General features: G+C 51.1%; 1 protein-coding gene across 3 annotated transcripts in view; it reads right to left on the minus strand.

Annotated features, from left to right (window-relative positions):
- Positions 1–7,211: 7,211 nt before the first annotated feature.
- Positions 7,212–15,454, minus strand: part of LOC135814083 (dual specificity mitogen-activated protein kinase kinase 5-like) — a 29,149-nt gene continuing 20,906 nt past the window's right edge. For all 3 annotated transcript variants that reach the window (XM_065327145.1, XM_065327144.1, XM_065327143.1), the window contains 2 exons: positions 8,514–8,559; positions 7,212–7,996 (listed from right to left, as the gene is read on the minus strand). In XM_065327145.1, coding sequence (XP_065183217.1) covers positions 7,607–7,996; positions 8,514–8,559 — 436 coding nt within the window. In that variant the 3' untranslated portion in view covers positions 7,212–7,606. The remainder of the gene's footprint in view (positions 7,997–8,513; positions 8,560–15,454) is intronic.

A 15,454-nucleotide genomic window follows, 5' to 3' on the forward strand; every position in this document is an offset into this window, starting at 1 on the left:
GTGAGGTTGGTTTTCGGCCATTCTGCCGGTGCCGACTGCAGAAACTGGGGTCCTCTCCACCAGGTATCGTTCCGTATGAAGTCGGCTGCGCGCTCGCCACGGGTGCCGAGGTCGGCTGGATTGACTTTGCCTGGCACATGGCGCCATTGATCGGCTGTAGTACTCTTCTGGATCTCAACAATACGAGTGGCAATGTCGCTCCGGAAGTTCTTGGCGTTGCTGCGCAGCCAGTACAGAACGTTGGTTGAGTCAGTCCAGTATACATGCTTCTCTACTGGTATGTCTAGCGCTCGAGCTACGACTTGACTCGCACGTACTCCCAGGGCTGCGCCACGAAGTTCAAGCTTCGGGATGGTGGTTGGCTTGATTGGCGCGGTCTTGGCTTTGGCGAATGCGAGCGTGACTTTCACGAAGCCATCAGGGTACTCGCAGCGCACGTATACTACTGTAGCGACTGCATGCGATGACGCATCGGTGAAGACGTGCACTGAGAGTGCCGCGGACTCTGGAGGACGACGTGCATCCTTGAAACATCGATCTGCCTTGATCTCTGCCAGCAATGGTAATTCCGCAAACCACCGCTGCCACTTAGAGCTCTGTTCATCAGACAGTGCGGCGTCCCAATCCTTCTGCTGCGTACATAGCTCTTGGAACATCAGCCGTGCACGGATAGTGAAGGGTGACAGCTGACCTCGTGGATCATAGATGGTAGCCATCTTGGACAACACTGATCGTTTCGTGAGTTGCTGCGGTGATGTTGCTTTGTAAACGAAGGTGAACACATCATCTCTCGCATTCCAAGCTACGCCGAGTGTCTTGACTGGATTGGAGATGGTGTCGTTGCTACTGAGATGCAGTAGCGAATCTGTAGCACGGTCAGCCTCGGGTATAGCCTCCAGCACTTGGCGGTCGTTGCTCCGCCATTTGCGCAGGTGGAATGAACCATGTTGCAGGAGGGACTGGACTTCCCGCTGAGTGGTGATAGCGCTATCAGTTGTAGGACAGGAGTTGAGCAGGTCGTCCACGTACAGAGACCGGTCGATAGCACTACGAGCCATGTCACTGTAGTTAGAGCCAAATCTGCTTCCAACCTCCTTGACGGCACGGCAGGCTAGATATGGCGACGCCTTGAGGCCAAATACCAATCGGTTGAATTCAAACGCTTCCATGGTAGATTGTGGGGACTCTCGCCACAAGAATCTCACATACCGCCTATCTGCGGGTTTGAGGCCGACTTGCAGGAACATCTCAGCGATGTCGCCGACGAGTGCAACAGGTTCCTGACAGAATCCTAGCAGGACCTCCACCAGGTCTTGCTGTAGTTTCGGCCCAGCATACATATGGTCATTCAGTGACTGGCCGTCGTAGGTGGCTGCAGCGTCAAAGACCATACGCACTTTCGTTGTCTCCTTGTCCTGCCGCACTATTGGAAAATGGGGCAGGAACCACTGGTCTGGCTCGGTGAGAACGTCGGCATCGCACCTCGTGATGTAACCCTTCTCTAGATGTTGAGCTACAAGCTGACGGTACTGGTCGTATACTGGTGGGCGCCGAGCTAGCGAGCGCTCCAGGTTGAATAAGCGGCTCTTGGCTGTCGCGATGTTGCTTGTCAGTTGCGGCCGACCACCGTCACTCGTCCATGGGATGCCAGTGACGATCCGAGTACCATCGTGCGTAGTCATCTCACGTACCAGACGGTCGGCTTCGATTTCAGCCTGGGTGAGGGTAGACTGTGTCACGGTCCCAACATCGTCCCACAACCAGAACTTCTCCACAATAGCGTCCAATCGCTGCTGTGGTGTCATGTCATCTGCTGGCGTGACGGCTGTGGTCATCGAGCACTGTGAGGGCGTCACTACTGGTCCAAAGCACACCCAGCCTAATGGTAGGCGACGAGCGATTGGGTCACCATCATTGCCAACGACTTCTTCCAGTGTAGTATGTGCTCCCGGCACATTCAGGCCTACTAGTAGCTCCGGAGTGCGGGTGTTGGTTGGTGGTAATGGAATATCTCTCAGGTGCTCATAACAGCATTTGATCTTGTCCCAGTTGACCGGTGCTGTGTGGGTGGTAATCTGTGGCTGGGTCCACACCTCGAGGTCCGCACTGTAGTTGCCATCCACACTTCCCATAGTGACCTCGACACACTGGTGTTGTCCTGTCACTGTCTTACCGCCCAGAACAGTTGTCTGGAGCGACTGGGGCTTGCCGACTATGCCAAGCTTACTCGCAGCGTCATCCGTCAGAAAGCTGGTAGTAGAGGCTGGGTCCAGCAATGCGGTGACGCGCTGTTGGCGACCCTCATACTCCAGCACTACTGGCACAGTCATGAAGGCAATCTGATCTCCCATCGATGCACTGGTTTGATGGTTGGTCGCTGCCTGGGGCTGTGTTCCGTCAGTGTTCGAGCCCTCTCGTGCTCCACTCGTTCCGTCAGTCGTCGAGCCCCCTCGTGCTCCACTAGTCCGCTGGGTACGCTCTTGGTGGAGCAGAGTGTGGTGCCTGGCTGGACAACGTTCGCATCCTCCCGACTGACACGCTGCCCTCCAGTGCCCGGACCTCAGGCAGCAGGTGCATAGCTTCCATTCGTATACTAATTCCCGGCGCTGTTTCACTGGCAGTGCCTTGAAGCTTCGGCACCAGGTGATGCAGTGGCTGCCGTTGCAATTCCGGCAGGACCGAACTGGTTTGTCTCGCCTGGCCTCGTTTGCAGATGAGCTGGCGGCGTGCAGTGCTGTCTGCCCGCGAGGCTTGTACGTTGTCGTTGGTTGTGCAAGGCTCTTGGCTGGCGCCACCAGCGCTGCAGCCTCAGCTCGCTCTCCCAGCCAGGACGAGAACGTGTCGAGTCCGAGCTGATCGGTCGTCAACCCTTGCGTCTTTAGATACTCTCCCCATTGCATCCGTTGAGCTGGTGGTAACTTCGTGACCAACTCGTTGCGCAATGCAGGGTTGGTCAGGTGGCCCTGGCTGTTGAGCAGCTTCATTGTCAGCACGATGTTGTTGATGGCCGTTGCCAGTCCGATCAAGCTGTCGGGGTCGTCTGCCCTCACGGGTTTGAGTGATTTGGCTTGCTCGATCAGCTCAGTGACGACGAGCTCCGGCCTGCCAAACCGTCGCTCGAGCGTCTGCACGGCCTGCTCCACATTGTCGGGCACGGAGAGCATCAGCTGTACCGCATCCCGTGCTTTGCCCTTCAGGCACGCTTGCAGGCGTTGAACGTTCTCGGCATTGCTGAATCCGCACTGCTTGGTGCTGCTCCTGTATGTGCTGATGAACGTTGGCCATTCCTCAGGTCTCCCAGAGAACGTGGGCAGCTTGGTGTTGATGGAGCTGTGTCGGGCTGCTAGCTGGTGTAGGCCAGTGTCAGAGTCAGGAGTAGTACTGTGGCTGGTGGTGGTGTTGTTGCCACTACTCCGTAGTGCTGCTGTCAAAGCACCCATAAACTCCTGTGCCATGTTGGCGATGCCTATGGTGCCCTGGCCAGTACACTGGTCTGAGTCAGCATTGCCAGCTGTACTGCTACAATCATTACTAGAGTCACTGCTGGCTGGCACAGGCACTTGACTGCTGGCCTCATCTCTGACCACTCGACTGTGACTGCCACTCATCTGACAGGCAGACAGCCCGTGCGTTACACACTTGGCACCATCACGACTGTCTGTAGAGGAGACGGCTCGATACCGGGACGTTTTGACAGCCAAATTTGTATAGACCCAAACCGATCATCAGCGTTGATTTTTCACTCGAAATATGTTTGTGGAAGGAAACTGGCATGTTGAAGTTTGCTCTGGGGCCAGAGTCAATCGAACTGAGCCACTCCTTTGTGTTGACCCATTGCCTCCAAGTTGCCCAATTTTTCGCTTCAAAAAAGTTCAAATCAGAGGTGGCTCCAAACCGGACACGTTTTAGAGTGCCCGTCAAATTCACTCTGGGTCTGAAATTAGGTAATTGCTATCGCTCCACGACGGCCAGTACAGAGTAACAATAAGCCTTGTGTGTGCTTCCATTAGTTTTGATTGGTATGCGGTGCTTTATTGTCGAGAGGCGAGCCGCTGTTTACCTGCGACAAGAAGTTGATTTTTCGAAAGTCGTAAAACTCAAGTCGCAGTGCGAAGCAACACGTCAAAAACTCACCTGCTTGATATGGCGCTTCTGATCATCGCAGAGCCATGAAATTTTGGCTCGGAGTATAACACATCGTAGTCTCACTGTGACATATGTTTTCTAATCAAAATACCAAGAGAGAAAGTGAATATTGAGTCCGTTCCGGTTTGCAACCGGTGTCCTATTTGAAACCGTCCCCTCTACTATTCACGGATTGAGGACGTGATGCAACTACAGCTGTGGACTCGTCACATACCTGGCTGTGCGCATACTGCACGCGCCGCTCCATCTCCGCGAGTTCGTGCCGCGCTTGCTCCAGCTCACTGTACATGCTCTTCTCCTTTTCGTAGCTGGTTTGCAACAGGTCTCGATTCTCCCGCTGTGCGACCCTAAGCTTGCTTTCGGCGACCTCCAGCTTCTGGACGATCGATTGAGCACGGTCTTTCACCCTTCTCGACTCCTTTCGGCACTCGTTCAACTGCTCGCCGAGGTAGCCGATTTCCTGCTGGTACCTGAGTTCCTTCAGCTGGAACTCGCGTCGGAGGTGACTTTCGGCGTCCGACTCTATCTCCTGGACGTGTCCTGCTACGTCCCCGACATCTCCTGCAACCAGTCCGACGACTACTGCGTCCGGTTGAGAGTTGTCGTGTGGCTCTCCTTGTGGTGCCTCCTCGCCTGCATCAAGCACTTCTGCGGCCTCCGCAAACACTTGTTGTTGCATCCCGAGAGACGGGGACCTCCCTGTCCCGGAGCCTGGCGAACGAACACTACTTGTCCTTACAAGAGTTTCCGCTGCCAATTCAGATTCTCGCAGTTCCAACTGCGCCTTTGCGACTCGAATCTCAGCTTCCAACACTGCTCGTCGCGAGCTACCACTGTGCTGGGCTGATGATGTCCGCGATCGAGCACTCACAGCTCGACTTCCATTGCCGGACGTCGGCACTGCTCCTTGCTGGTCACGATTACCTTCGACAGCTTCGGTTTCGAAACCCCATCGCTGAGGAGGTACACCTATCGTGGAACGGCTGCTCCTACGCATACCAGGATCCGACTCCATGCCACGATCCGGCTCGAAGGACCAGATATGTTCGTATTTTCTACTCACACGCACACGAACCCTTCGAAGACTGTATATTCATGCACTCGAGTACTCATACACTCGAATCATCACACAAACTGTGGGGCTTGATCTGTCTTACAACGTTCTTGCAAGACGATACAACAACAGCTCCTGTTCTCTACAATTCCTTACACACACACACTAAAAACACTATCAACTAAAACCAGCTAATTTATGCACAGAACATATCCTGAAAAGCAGCGAAACAAAGGAAGCCAAAGCAGCAGGCATGGAAAGATCCCGTACGCACTATGAACTCTTGCACTCTAGATATGTGCAGCGTACGATACTAGTTCAGCGGCTACTAACACTAGCATGACAGACATGAATGAAACCGCAGCCAAGTGAGCGTGACACAGATTACGAAGGTAATGAAAAGAACCAGACTGTCATCGCACAACCGCCTATTGTCGGCTCACACACAGAAACCAGATAGTCTAGCAATATATGAAATGCGACGGAACAAGTGTCCTTATTTGCGAAGTGTCGTTATACCCGAAGTCTCATTATTATGTGTTACAGTTGGATGGGATTTTGCTCTGGGCATGGAAGTTCTGTCGTTATTCGCGAATTGTCGTTATATCCGCAATCGTTATTAGCGAAGTTGACTGTACATTCTACATGATCCACCTAGCTCGAAAGCATAATATAGTTTTGAGCTAGGTGGATTTTGGAACGCAAATTGATCTAAGTACTGCAGTATGAAAAGTTCATGGAACTCCTGAGCTAAACTTTGATTACCATGTCAAATAGATGCCCTATGGTAAGAAAAGAACAGGGATTGTTTGTTGTTACCATAGCAATATGGCTAAGCTACCCTTTGCCCGGATTTTGCCAAGCTTCTCTAAGTAGTATGACTACCTTGACTAGCCTAACTCACAACTATGCGTATTCTGTACTTCAAGTGTACATGACAAAGTACATTATTGTCCTATCAAAAGGTAATGTTCTCGATTTTGAAATAATCTACGTGGAGATAATAATTTCAATAAAGCTATGAATAGGATCCGATGAAGGCCGCAGACATCACGCAACTACGTTACTTGTTTGACATGTATTACTGTGTATTTTATAACAAAAATATTATTGAAAACCCACTGTTTTCAATAATATTTTTGTTATAAAATACACAGTAATACATGTCAAACAAGTAACGTAGTTGCGTGATGTCTGCGGCCTTCATCCTATTCATAGCTTTATTCTCGATTTTCAATTGCCTTTTTTGAATATCTGGATCACTGCCGGACATTGTACGTAGGTATACTCGCACCACTTTCCAGCAATAAGAATTAACATTAATTTTGTGATATCTGAGCAAGCGTTGTAACAACATTATTTTGGCAATCACTATGACTGTGGAAGTAAGCACAACGCCTGGCTTATGCGACACAACGCACCTTCAAAACACCCCAGTGTTGCTATTAGTGTAAGACCACTAGTATTATTACTTGACTACTGGACTGCACTAGTGCATGAAGTTTTCCTTCCGAATTGCATACTCTGAGTATTCCCCGGCGTTTCAAATAGAGCAATAAAACATGATGCAAACGCAAATCGAACAGCACTGGAGATTCAGCACTGGAGATTCAGCACTGGAGATTCAGCACTGGAGATTCAGCACTGGAGATTCAGCACTGGAGATTCAGCACTGGAGATTCAGCACTGGAGATTCAGCACTGGAGATTCAGCACTGGAGATTCAGCACTGGAGATTCAGCACTGGAGATTCAGCACTGGAGATTCAGCACTGGAGATTCAGCACTGGAGATTCAGCACTGGAGATTCAGCACTGGAGATTCAGCACTGGAGATTCAGCACTGGAGATTCAGCACTGGAGATTCAGCACTGGAGATTCAGCAGAGACCCAAATACCTTGTAGTCGGATCTGCAGAGGACCGCACTTCGACCAGCAGAGGACCGCACTTCGACCAGCAACCCATCCAAATAATCAGCTGCTGCACACGTACACAAACATCTTATTGTGACTGTTGACGGTGGAGAATCTGAAACTGTGATCCGCTTGCATAATTGTTCATTAGTTTGAAACATTAAATTAAAAATAGCCTTGCAAAAATCACTGTACGTAAGTTTCGTTAGTTTCATACATCCGTCGAGTCTTCTGTCAATGCTACCTTCATTTAATTTGAATAGAGGAAGTGTGCATGTGCACAAAAAATGGAATCAAAATTTCAGTTGTTCATCTACCTCAAAAGCAGAACTATGTTTTCAAGAACTCTCAAGCTGTCATCCTACATTTCAGCTGCAAGAATTCGTAATGCACACAGGAAAAAAATAGGAAAATATATAAATAGTCCTCAACGTCGTCGGCAGCAGCACGAATATAGATACCCTTTCAAGTCTCATCATCAAGTTCACAGAACTATTACGTCATAGCCTGCTCTTCTGGCAGTGGATGTGCTTGGTTGATAGCGTCTCCCAGTGCCAAACTGTTATCCGTCGTCACCGTCCCCGCACTATCCAAAGCATCGTCGTCCGTGTCCGTTGTCGCCATAGCTATGACAGGCGTTGCGGAGCCTTGCTCTCGTCGTTGCTGTGGTGAGTACATAGGTGGAAGACCACCGTAAGGTGCCGCAGCAGCCGCAGCAGCAGCACCTCCCATTTCCATTTGTTGCTGTTGTTGCCGGTGCTCCTGTTGCTGTTGGAGTAGGTAGCGTTGGGCCATGGCCGCACCACCATACTCCTGGTGATCTCTTACAAACAAAGCAATGATCTCCGTGTTGCTATCACTCATGTTCTGCATGAAGGGATGATTCTGCACACACACCAACACCCAACATGCACACGAACACACATGCACATACGCACACATAGTATGCACTCTTGTTGTTTCTGCTTGAGGAATCTTGTTGTGTTCTTTGCTTGAGTAAAATTCTACTGGAGAAGAAAATCTAAAATTTCTAGCCATCCAAAACCCCGACCACCATCCCCTCCTGGAATGATTGCTTTTATAGCCTACCCTGACTGTGAACTTCACGCCTGAAATGATTGTTCAACAGCTCTCGGCCAATCAGAGTTCAGCAAGTGTTTTCTTGTGCACGTGCAAGCGCATGTACTGGGGTGGAGGCCCGGGTGTACACTCCCCCTGGCCACTATTCCGGGTTTACACCCCCTGGCCACTATTCTGATTCAGCACGAGGAAGGGAGGGGTTGGAAAATTGCAAAATCTGATGTGGCCCGCTGTAGATGACTTGATCACAATTGTGGTTAGGAAACAGCAGGGGTTTCATCATTCGCTACCAGCTTTCTTTCAGGCATGCATGTAAACTTACCAGAAGCTCTCCAAGGCCAATGCGCTGCTCCGGCCGCTTCCTCATACTGTGAGCACCATACAAAGAGAAATGCAGGCAAATGTGGTACATAAAATCATGTATCACACACACACACACGCACGCACGCACCTTGTCCTCACCCACTTACTGAGGTGTGGTGAGCCCATAAGTGGGATTAGCCCCATCCCTCACACAAACAAGTCAACAAAGAGGCATCTTTGGATTGAGGAGTGCTGGTTTCGAAACAACTGGTTTGAAGCTCAAAGTAGAGCTGGCGTTAGCTCAGAGCAGAGCTGCTGTTAGCTCAGAGCAGAGCTGCTGTTAGCTCAAAGTAGAGCTGCTGTTAGCTCAAAGTAGAGCTGCGGTTAGCTCAAAGTAGAGCTGCTGTTAGCTCAAAGTAGAGCTGCGGTTAGCTCAAAGTAGAGCTGCTGTTAGCTCAAAGTAGAGCTGCTGTTAGCTCAAAGTAGAGCTGCTGTTAGCTCAAGGTAGAGCTGCTGTTAGCTCAAAGTAGAGCTGCTGTTAGCTCAAAGTAGAGCTGCGGTTAGCTCAAAGTAGAGCTGCGGTTAGCTCAAAGTAGAGCTGCTGTTAGCTCAAAGTAGAGCTGCGGTTAGCTCAAAGTAGAGCTGCTGTTAGCTCAAAGTAGAGCTGCTGTTAGCTCAAAGTAGAGCTGCTGTTAGCTCAAAGTAGAGCTGCTGTTAGCTCAACGTAGAGCTGCAATGCTAAATGGATGTAATATAGCGCAAGGCAGAGCCGCAGCAAATAGCTAGATAACACCAGTTGTGAGAGTGGACCCGATTAGTGGGTACGATAATTATGATGGTGCGAATAAGTTGGATAGGGAGGGATGGCGGGAAAAGAAACACTGCTGAAGCACGATCCGTTGTCTGGAAGAGCACAACAGGGCAAGCAAGATTTGTTTTTCTTTTCGGCAAAATGGGCTGGTGCCATTTGTGATTACGCAGCAAAACAAAGCGCATGACGTCAGTCTTGAATGCAGTACAAAGCAATGCAGTGCAGTGTGTGCGCTAGTTCGGATTGTTGCTAACAAGTACTAGCACAGCTAGTACACCATTAGCCCCATCCCTCACACAAACAAGTCAACAAAGAGGCATCTTTGGATTGAGGAGTGCTGGTTTCGAAACAACTGGTTTGAAGCTCAAAGTAGAGCTGGCGTTAGCTCAGAGCAGAGCTGCTGTTAGCTCAGAGCAGAGCTGCTGTTAGCTCAAAGTAGAGCTGCTGTTAGCTCAAAGTAGAGCTGCGGTTAGCTCAAAGTAGAGCTGCTGTTAGCTCAAAGTAGAGCTGCGGTTAGCTCAAAGTAGAGCTGCTGTTAGCTCAAAGTAGAGCTGCTGTTAGCTCAAAGTAGAGCTGCTGTTAGCTCAAGGTAGAGCTGCTGTTAGCTCAAAGTAGAGCTGCTGTTAGCTCAAAGTAGAGCTGCGGTTAGCTCAAAGTAGAGCTGCGGTTAGCTCAAAGTAGAGCTGCTGTTAGCTCAAAGTAGAGCTGCGGTTAGCTCAAAGTAGAGCTGCTGTTAGCTCAAAGTAGAGCTGCTGTTAGCTCAAAGTAGAGCTGCTGTTAGCTCAAAGTAGAGCTGCTGTTAGCTCAACGTAGAGCTGCAATGCTAAATGGATGTAATATAGCGCAAGGCAGAGCCGCAGCAAATAGCTAGATAACACCAGTTGTGAGAGTGGACCCATGAAACCAGCACTCCGTTAGCTAAGCACTATTGACGCACAGCAAGGGTCAATTTATGTCAGCACAGGCAAGCATTGCGCAGCTAGAGTTCAGTAGCTCATTACTCACCCGAGTTGGGGATCATGGCATCCATGGCACGGCAGCAAGCCGGGACGATAGCTGGCGCTTAGCGCTTGTTGTAGTCCGGATGTAGCATAGACACGCATCGCTCTTTCCACTGACCTGCCACTCGGAAGAAGGAGTCGGGGCACTAGCCATAGCAGCGGTGGTGGCTGCACCAATGTAGACCGAATGCCCGGAGTAGTTCGACTGGGATGGTACACCGGCCGCAGCGACAAGAGACCATACTGTTACTGTGAATGACTGCCTGGTCAGCTGCTGTCTGTTCGAGAGTACGAACAAGAGTTGCTCTGGTCCCTCGCGACGAGTGACAAATGGGTAGCTAACAATGGCACGGACCGGGCAGTACGGCGGTACAGACGGGCCAATGTCACTAGTAACGCCTTTACCGAATGGGTCCGTCTTGGATGAAAGCAGGAAGAGTTGCAAGCGTCCGTCACCAGGGGAGCTAGTACAGCCCCGTGTGATGCCATTAGTGAATTCACCACACCGAAGAAATCCAAAGAAGCAGCATGGCGGCTTGGTAGAGCAGCTTGTCATGGCCATTCAGGATACTACTTTTCCGGCGTGCATCCGTCAGGTGTCGTAGGATTGGCATAGTTATAGGAAGGCGAGGGGTGAGTACAGCCGTACCATGGCATCGCTGGATGCCCTTCAACACCCTCTCCAGAAGCCACGCATCTACTAAGGGGCCGGCAAACCCATTCTCAAGGTGGGCTTTATGCACCGCACTCGCATACACAGATACAGTTCAGGGCACGCTGATCATAGTTCACGCATGAATGTGTGTCCAGGAACAATGACTCGGGCAGCAAAAGTGAGCTTCCCCAGGAGGGACTCGAGTTGACGCTGGCCGATGCTGAGCTCGCTGATAGTAGCCATGAGTAGCGCACGGATCTCGGACAGCTTGTCCTCTGGTAGCCGCAGTCTAGGAAAATACCAAGGTCAATGATGGTGATGGCCCTCGAGCTGGGATGGAGCAAAGAGGAGTGCCGAGATACGTGAATGCCCGGAGGGGGGTGGTGAGTTGCTGGTTGGCTGCAGCCAAACCAGTGGAGATATCGAGAAAGTCATCGAGGTAATGAAGCCGGTGATCTATAGCAAACTCGTGCTGCATGATCCAGTTGACTGCTGTGGCTACTGAGTCAAAGACGGCTGGGCTGGAGCGGAGGCCGAAAGGCAGAAAGCGCTCGTAGTAGTAGGAGCCTTCCCAGCGAAGTCCTGACGGCGGACTGGGATCTGCCGAAATGCACTGCGTACATCGAGCTTGGACAAATACACAGGCTGTGGGCATGACATGATGATGTTGATCGCGTTGTCAATGCTCGCGTAGTGCAGAGAGAGCGGCTCGGCAGGAATGCTGTCGTTCGCGCCGGTGCCTTCCGGACTAGACAGATGGTGGATCATTCGCAGCTTGCCGTTCTTTTTTGGGGATGGCACCAATACCAGAGCGGCGCATGAACTGAAATGGAGGTGACGGAAATGGGCCTGTGGTCTCGCTGCGGGCGCAGGAAGCAGCTAATTGCTCGGATATAAATGCCGAGTGAGTGAAAGCCAAGGGTAGATTATTAGAGAAAACCGAAATGTCGTGTTGGCCGGCAGATCCAAGAGTAAAGCCACGGCGCAGCCCATGGAGAACATACGCAACGCATTATTGATATGAGTGGTTACGTAACAGGCGGGCAAAGTGGTCAGCTAGCAGTGTGGTGTCTGCAGAGTGTATAGGAAAGAAGCTACGTACCGAGTCAAGCTATTCAGTAGCCATTCTGCTAGGAGCGGCAGGGTGGCCGATTGGCTCCGCGCTGCTGCTGGTTGCACATGATGCATGGGTGGTCCTTGCCACACTGGCTGCAGGTGTGGGAGAAGCGGCACGACGACGAAGAACAGCGACCTCCATTGAAGTTGCGGCAGATTTCTTGGCTGTCGCTAGTATGGTTGCGACCACTGGAGGTAAATGCTGCTGGCTTGGGGACGAAAAGGACACAAACCGCCCCTGGATGGGCCGTCTTACATTGAGCGCATTTTGGGTGTGCATGGCCTGTGACAGCTATCTGCCATAGGTTCACGTCGATGGTGTCCAACCTCTTCGTGCCTGGTTACTGGGCCACGAGCAGCCGCAGCTGGCGGTCGTACTCTACCCAGGCGCTTGGGAAGAACTGGCGGTTAGCAGTCAGGATCAACTGCTGGTACGCAATCAGTTCAGCAGTTCAGCAGTGCGGTGTAGGGCAGCAGCCGTGATAACAGACATGTATGTGGTCCATGCCTCGAGCCGGGTAGTTACATGTATAATTATCGTGAACCTTGCGACGCACCTGCTTCGCGTACGGTCATCCGACTCAACGATATTTAGCTGGCTATCGTTATTCGGGCTGTGCACCAGCCGGAATGTTGGGCCGGAAGTGTGCAAGAATTTCAGGCAACCAACTTGAAAAATCTACGAACTCCCCTCGCAAGATACGTTCTTGCACAGCCTTGGGCACAGCTGGTGCAGGTGGCTGATCGGGTGGGTTACAAGGGCTTGGCCTGGCGTAGTGGCGGCAGCAGCCGCATTGCCTTGGCCTTGGGTGAGGAGCGGCACAATGCTCTCCGATAATAATAAAATGGCGGCCGACAAAGCCGACTACACCTCGTCACGTAGATCTACGGGAGCGCAGATCCCATGTTGAGCCCGCGTCACCTGAGCTGGCGGAGGAGGCATTGGTGCAAGTCGGGCTTCTGGGCTCGCGAGCCGTGTCCGCACTGTCATGTTGCTGGTTCTCCTGGCCGGAGCAGACCTCACTACCAAGGGCTAGTTGTGCCAGCAAACGGTCCTGTAAAATACTTTTACTAAGTATTAGTTTCCTTTCGGATTCAAGCCGCGCTGAGAAGGCTCGCCGCGGGGGCTTGGCAAGGCATTGCCTTGACAGTGTCGACAGTTAGGTCAGACATACTGAAGAAATACAGTGTCGAGGTGACACTCGGGCTGGCAGCAAAGCTACGAAAGGAAAAGAAACACTGCTGAAGCACGATCCGTTGTCTGGAAGAGCACAACAGGGCAAGCAAGATTTGTTTTTCTTTTCGGCAAAATGGGCTGGTGCCATTTGTGATTACGCAGCAAAACAAAGCGCATGACGTCAGTCTTGAATGCAGTACAAAGCAATGCAGTGCAGTGTGTGCGCTAGTTCGGATTGTTGCTAACAAGTACTAGCACAGCTAGTACACCATCATTTGTGCCACCCAGAGTTTTAGGGATTTCAGGGGGTGTCGGCCGTTGGGCGGTTCGATAACCAGTTGAGTCATCTTTCCAAGATTCCTTTTGAGTCTCTCTCTCCCCTCTCCCGGCGGAGGGACTCACGTGACCAGTTTTGGCAGTGAGCAACACGTACAGTGTGTGTGTATGTGTGTGTGTGTGTGTGTGTGTGTGTGTGTGTGTGTGTGTGTGTGTGTGTGTGTGTGTGTGTGTGGCCTTGAAAAAGGATTGACGGCATCAGGGTATCCGTCCCGGGATCCAACTGCAGTTACCCCTGCCCCCAGTGAAGGTAATACTTCCTACTAGCGTGAGTGGCTAAAATCAGAGTGGATCTGATATAAGCTTCACCGTAGCACCATTGATTACAGAAGAGTTAATCTACCCAGAAGTAGTCCATGGTCCACAGGTATGCATACTTCAAATAGAAAGTATATGAACCCTGAAACCAACAAAGGTGGCAGGTACAACATTACACCTTCAAGCAGCCGAGCCTGTTGGCAACAGACCCAACACAATCAGGCATAAGTGTACCTACCAACCGAACTAGGTCACACACACTCAGACTCAGACATGCCCATCGCGGAAGCGATGATAGCGAACAGCTATGTTAGACATAGCAACTTGTGCTGGGATTACACCATTCAACAGCTTGCAAGAATGAAGTTGAAGACCCCACTGCAGCTGTACTTATGGTTGATAAATATGGCCATATTGCCAGGTGTGTCTTTACCACCATATTTATCAAACAGCTTGCAAGGCTGATGAATTGACCGCCACTAAGTTTAGCCTGGTATCCACCACACAGCTGATTGAAGTGGCTTTTGGCCAGTGAATACCTATTTTTCATTTTTTTCTTCATTTTTTCATTTTTTTCGACACACACGCCACACCACATACTCCGCATACACTGGCTGTTGGTAACCACCCAGGAGAATGAAAGAAGAGCTAGGAGAATGAGAAAGAGAAGAAAGACGTGTGCGACCATTAATCCTCGGGAATTGAACCCGCAACCTCTCGATTGGAAATTGACTGCAAATCGACACACACACACACACACACACACACACGCCCCAACAGGCTGTGTCCTCACGCCGCACCTGCTCGTGGGGTACGATGGGTCTAGGGTTCGAGCCATAGCCAGGCGCCAATGTTGCAACAGAAGGACCGTGGGCGGGATTTGAACCCACCACCCCTGTCCACCCGGAGCATCACCCTATCAAATAGGCCAGTGGTGGCGTTCCTACGGATGTAGAACCTCCGTCCGACTGGGTCTCACGAGAACCAGGAATGTTTGCTGGGACTCATATCGAGGTGGTGTGCCTATGTACCTGGGGAGGATGGAGGCTGGGAGCCTCCCTGCTTCAGCCTTAGCTAGATCTCATGAATCACTGCAGCTCAACAACGCACCCATGCACCACTGTGTGTAGTGCCGGAAACAATGGTGTACGAGCTGCAGACGCAACAGTACAAAGCCATGCTGGTGGCCTGCGTACAGATGGAGAAGGTCGACGCGACCAGTCGATCCTCCGTCACCTCTCCATTTTTCCGGAGTAAAGCACACACTGTACTTCAACCCTTGGAAGTGGAGGACGTACTGAAGTCGTCCATCGACCACATTATTCAGAAGCTGGAAGCCTGGATTCGTGAAGGATCCGGTTGGGTGGTAATCCAAGTGAAGAGCGTCCACTTGGACATTGCTCGCTACCGACCGATGCGGATCTCATCCTATCTGCCAATATCAAAAACTATAGCCGCATCGAGAGCAGTCGTCAACGTGAGGAACCATGACGATCAATGTCTGAAGTGGGCTATTCTATCAGCACTACACCCGGCAGCCGATCACGTTGATTGAGTAACCAACTATATCAGCGGAAGAAGAAGGCATGAGTTCATTTCTGCATGC

Source organism: Sycon ciliatum, chromosome 4, assembly GCF_964019385.1.
Source record: "Sycon ciliatum chromosome 4, ocSycCili1.1, whole genome shotgun sequence".
In the NCBI taxonomy this organism is placed as follows: domain Eukaryota; kingdom Metazoa; phylum Porifera; class Calcarea; order Leucosolenida; family Sycettidae; genus Sycon; species Sycon ciliatum.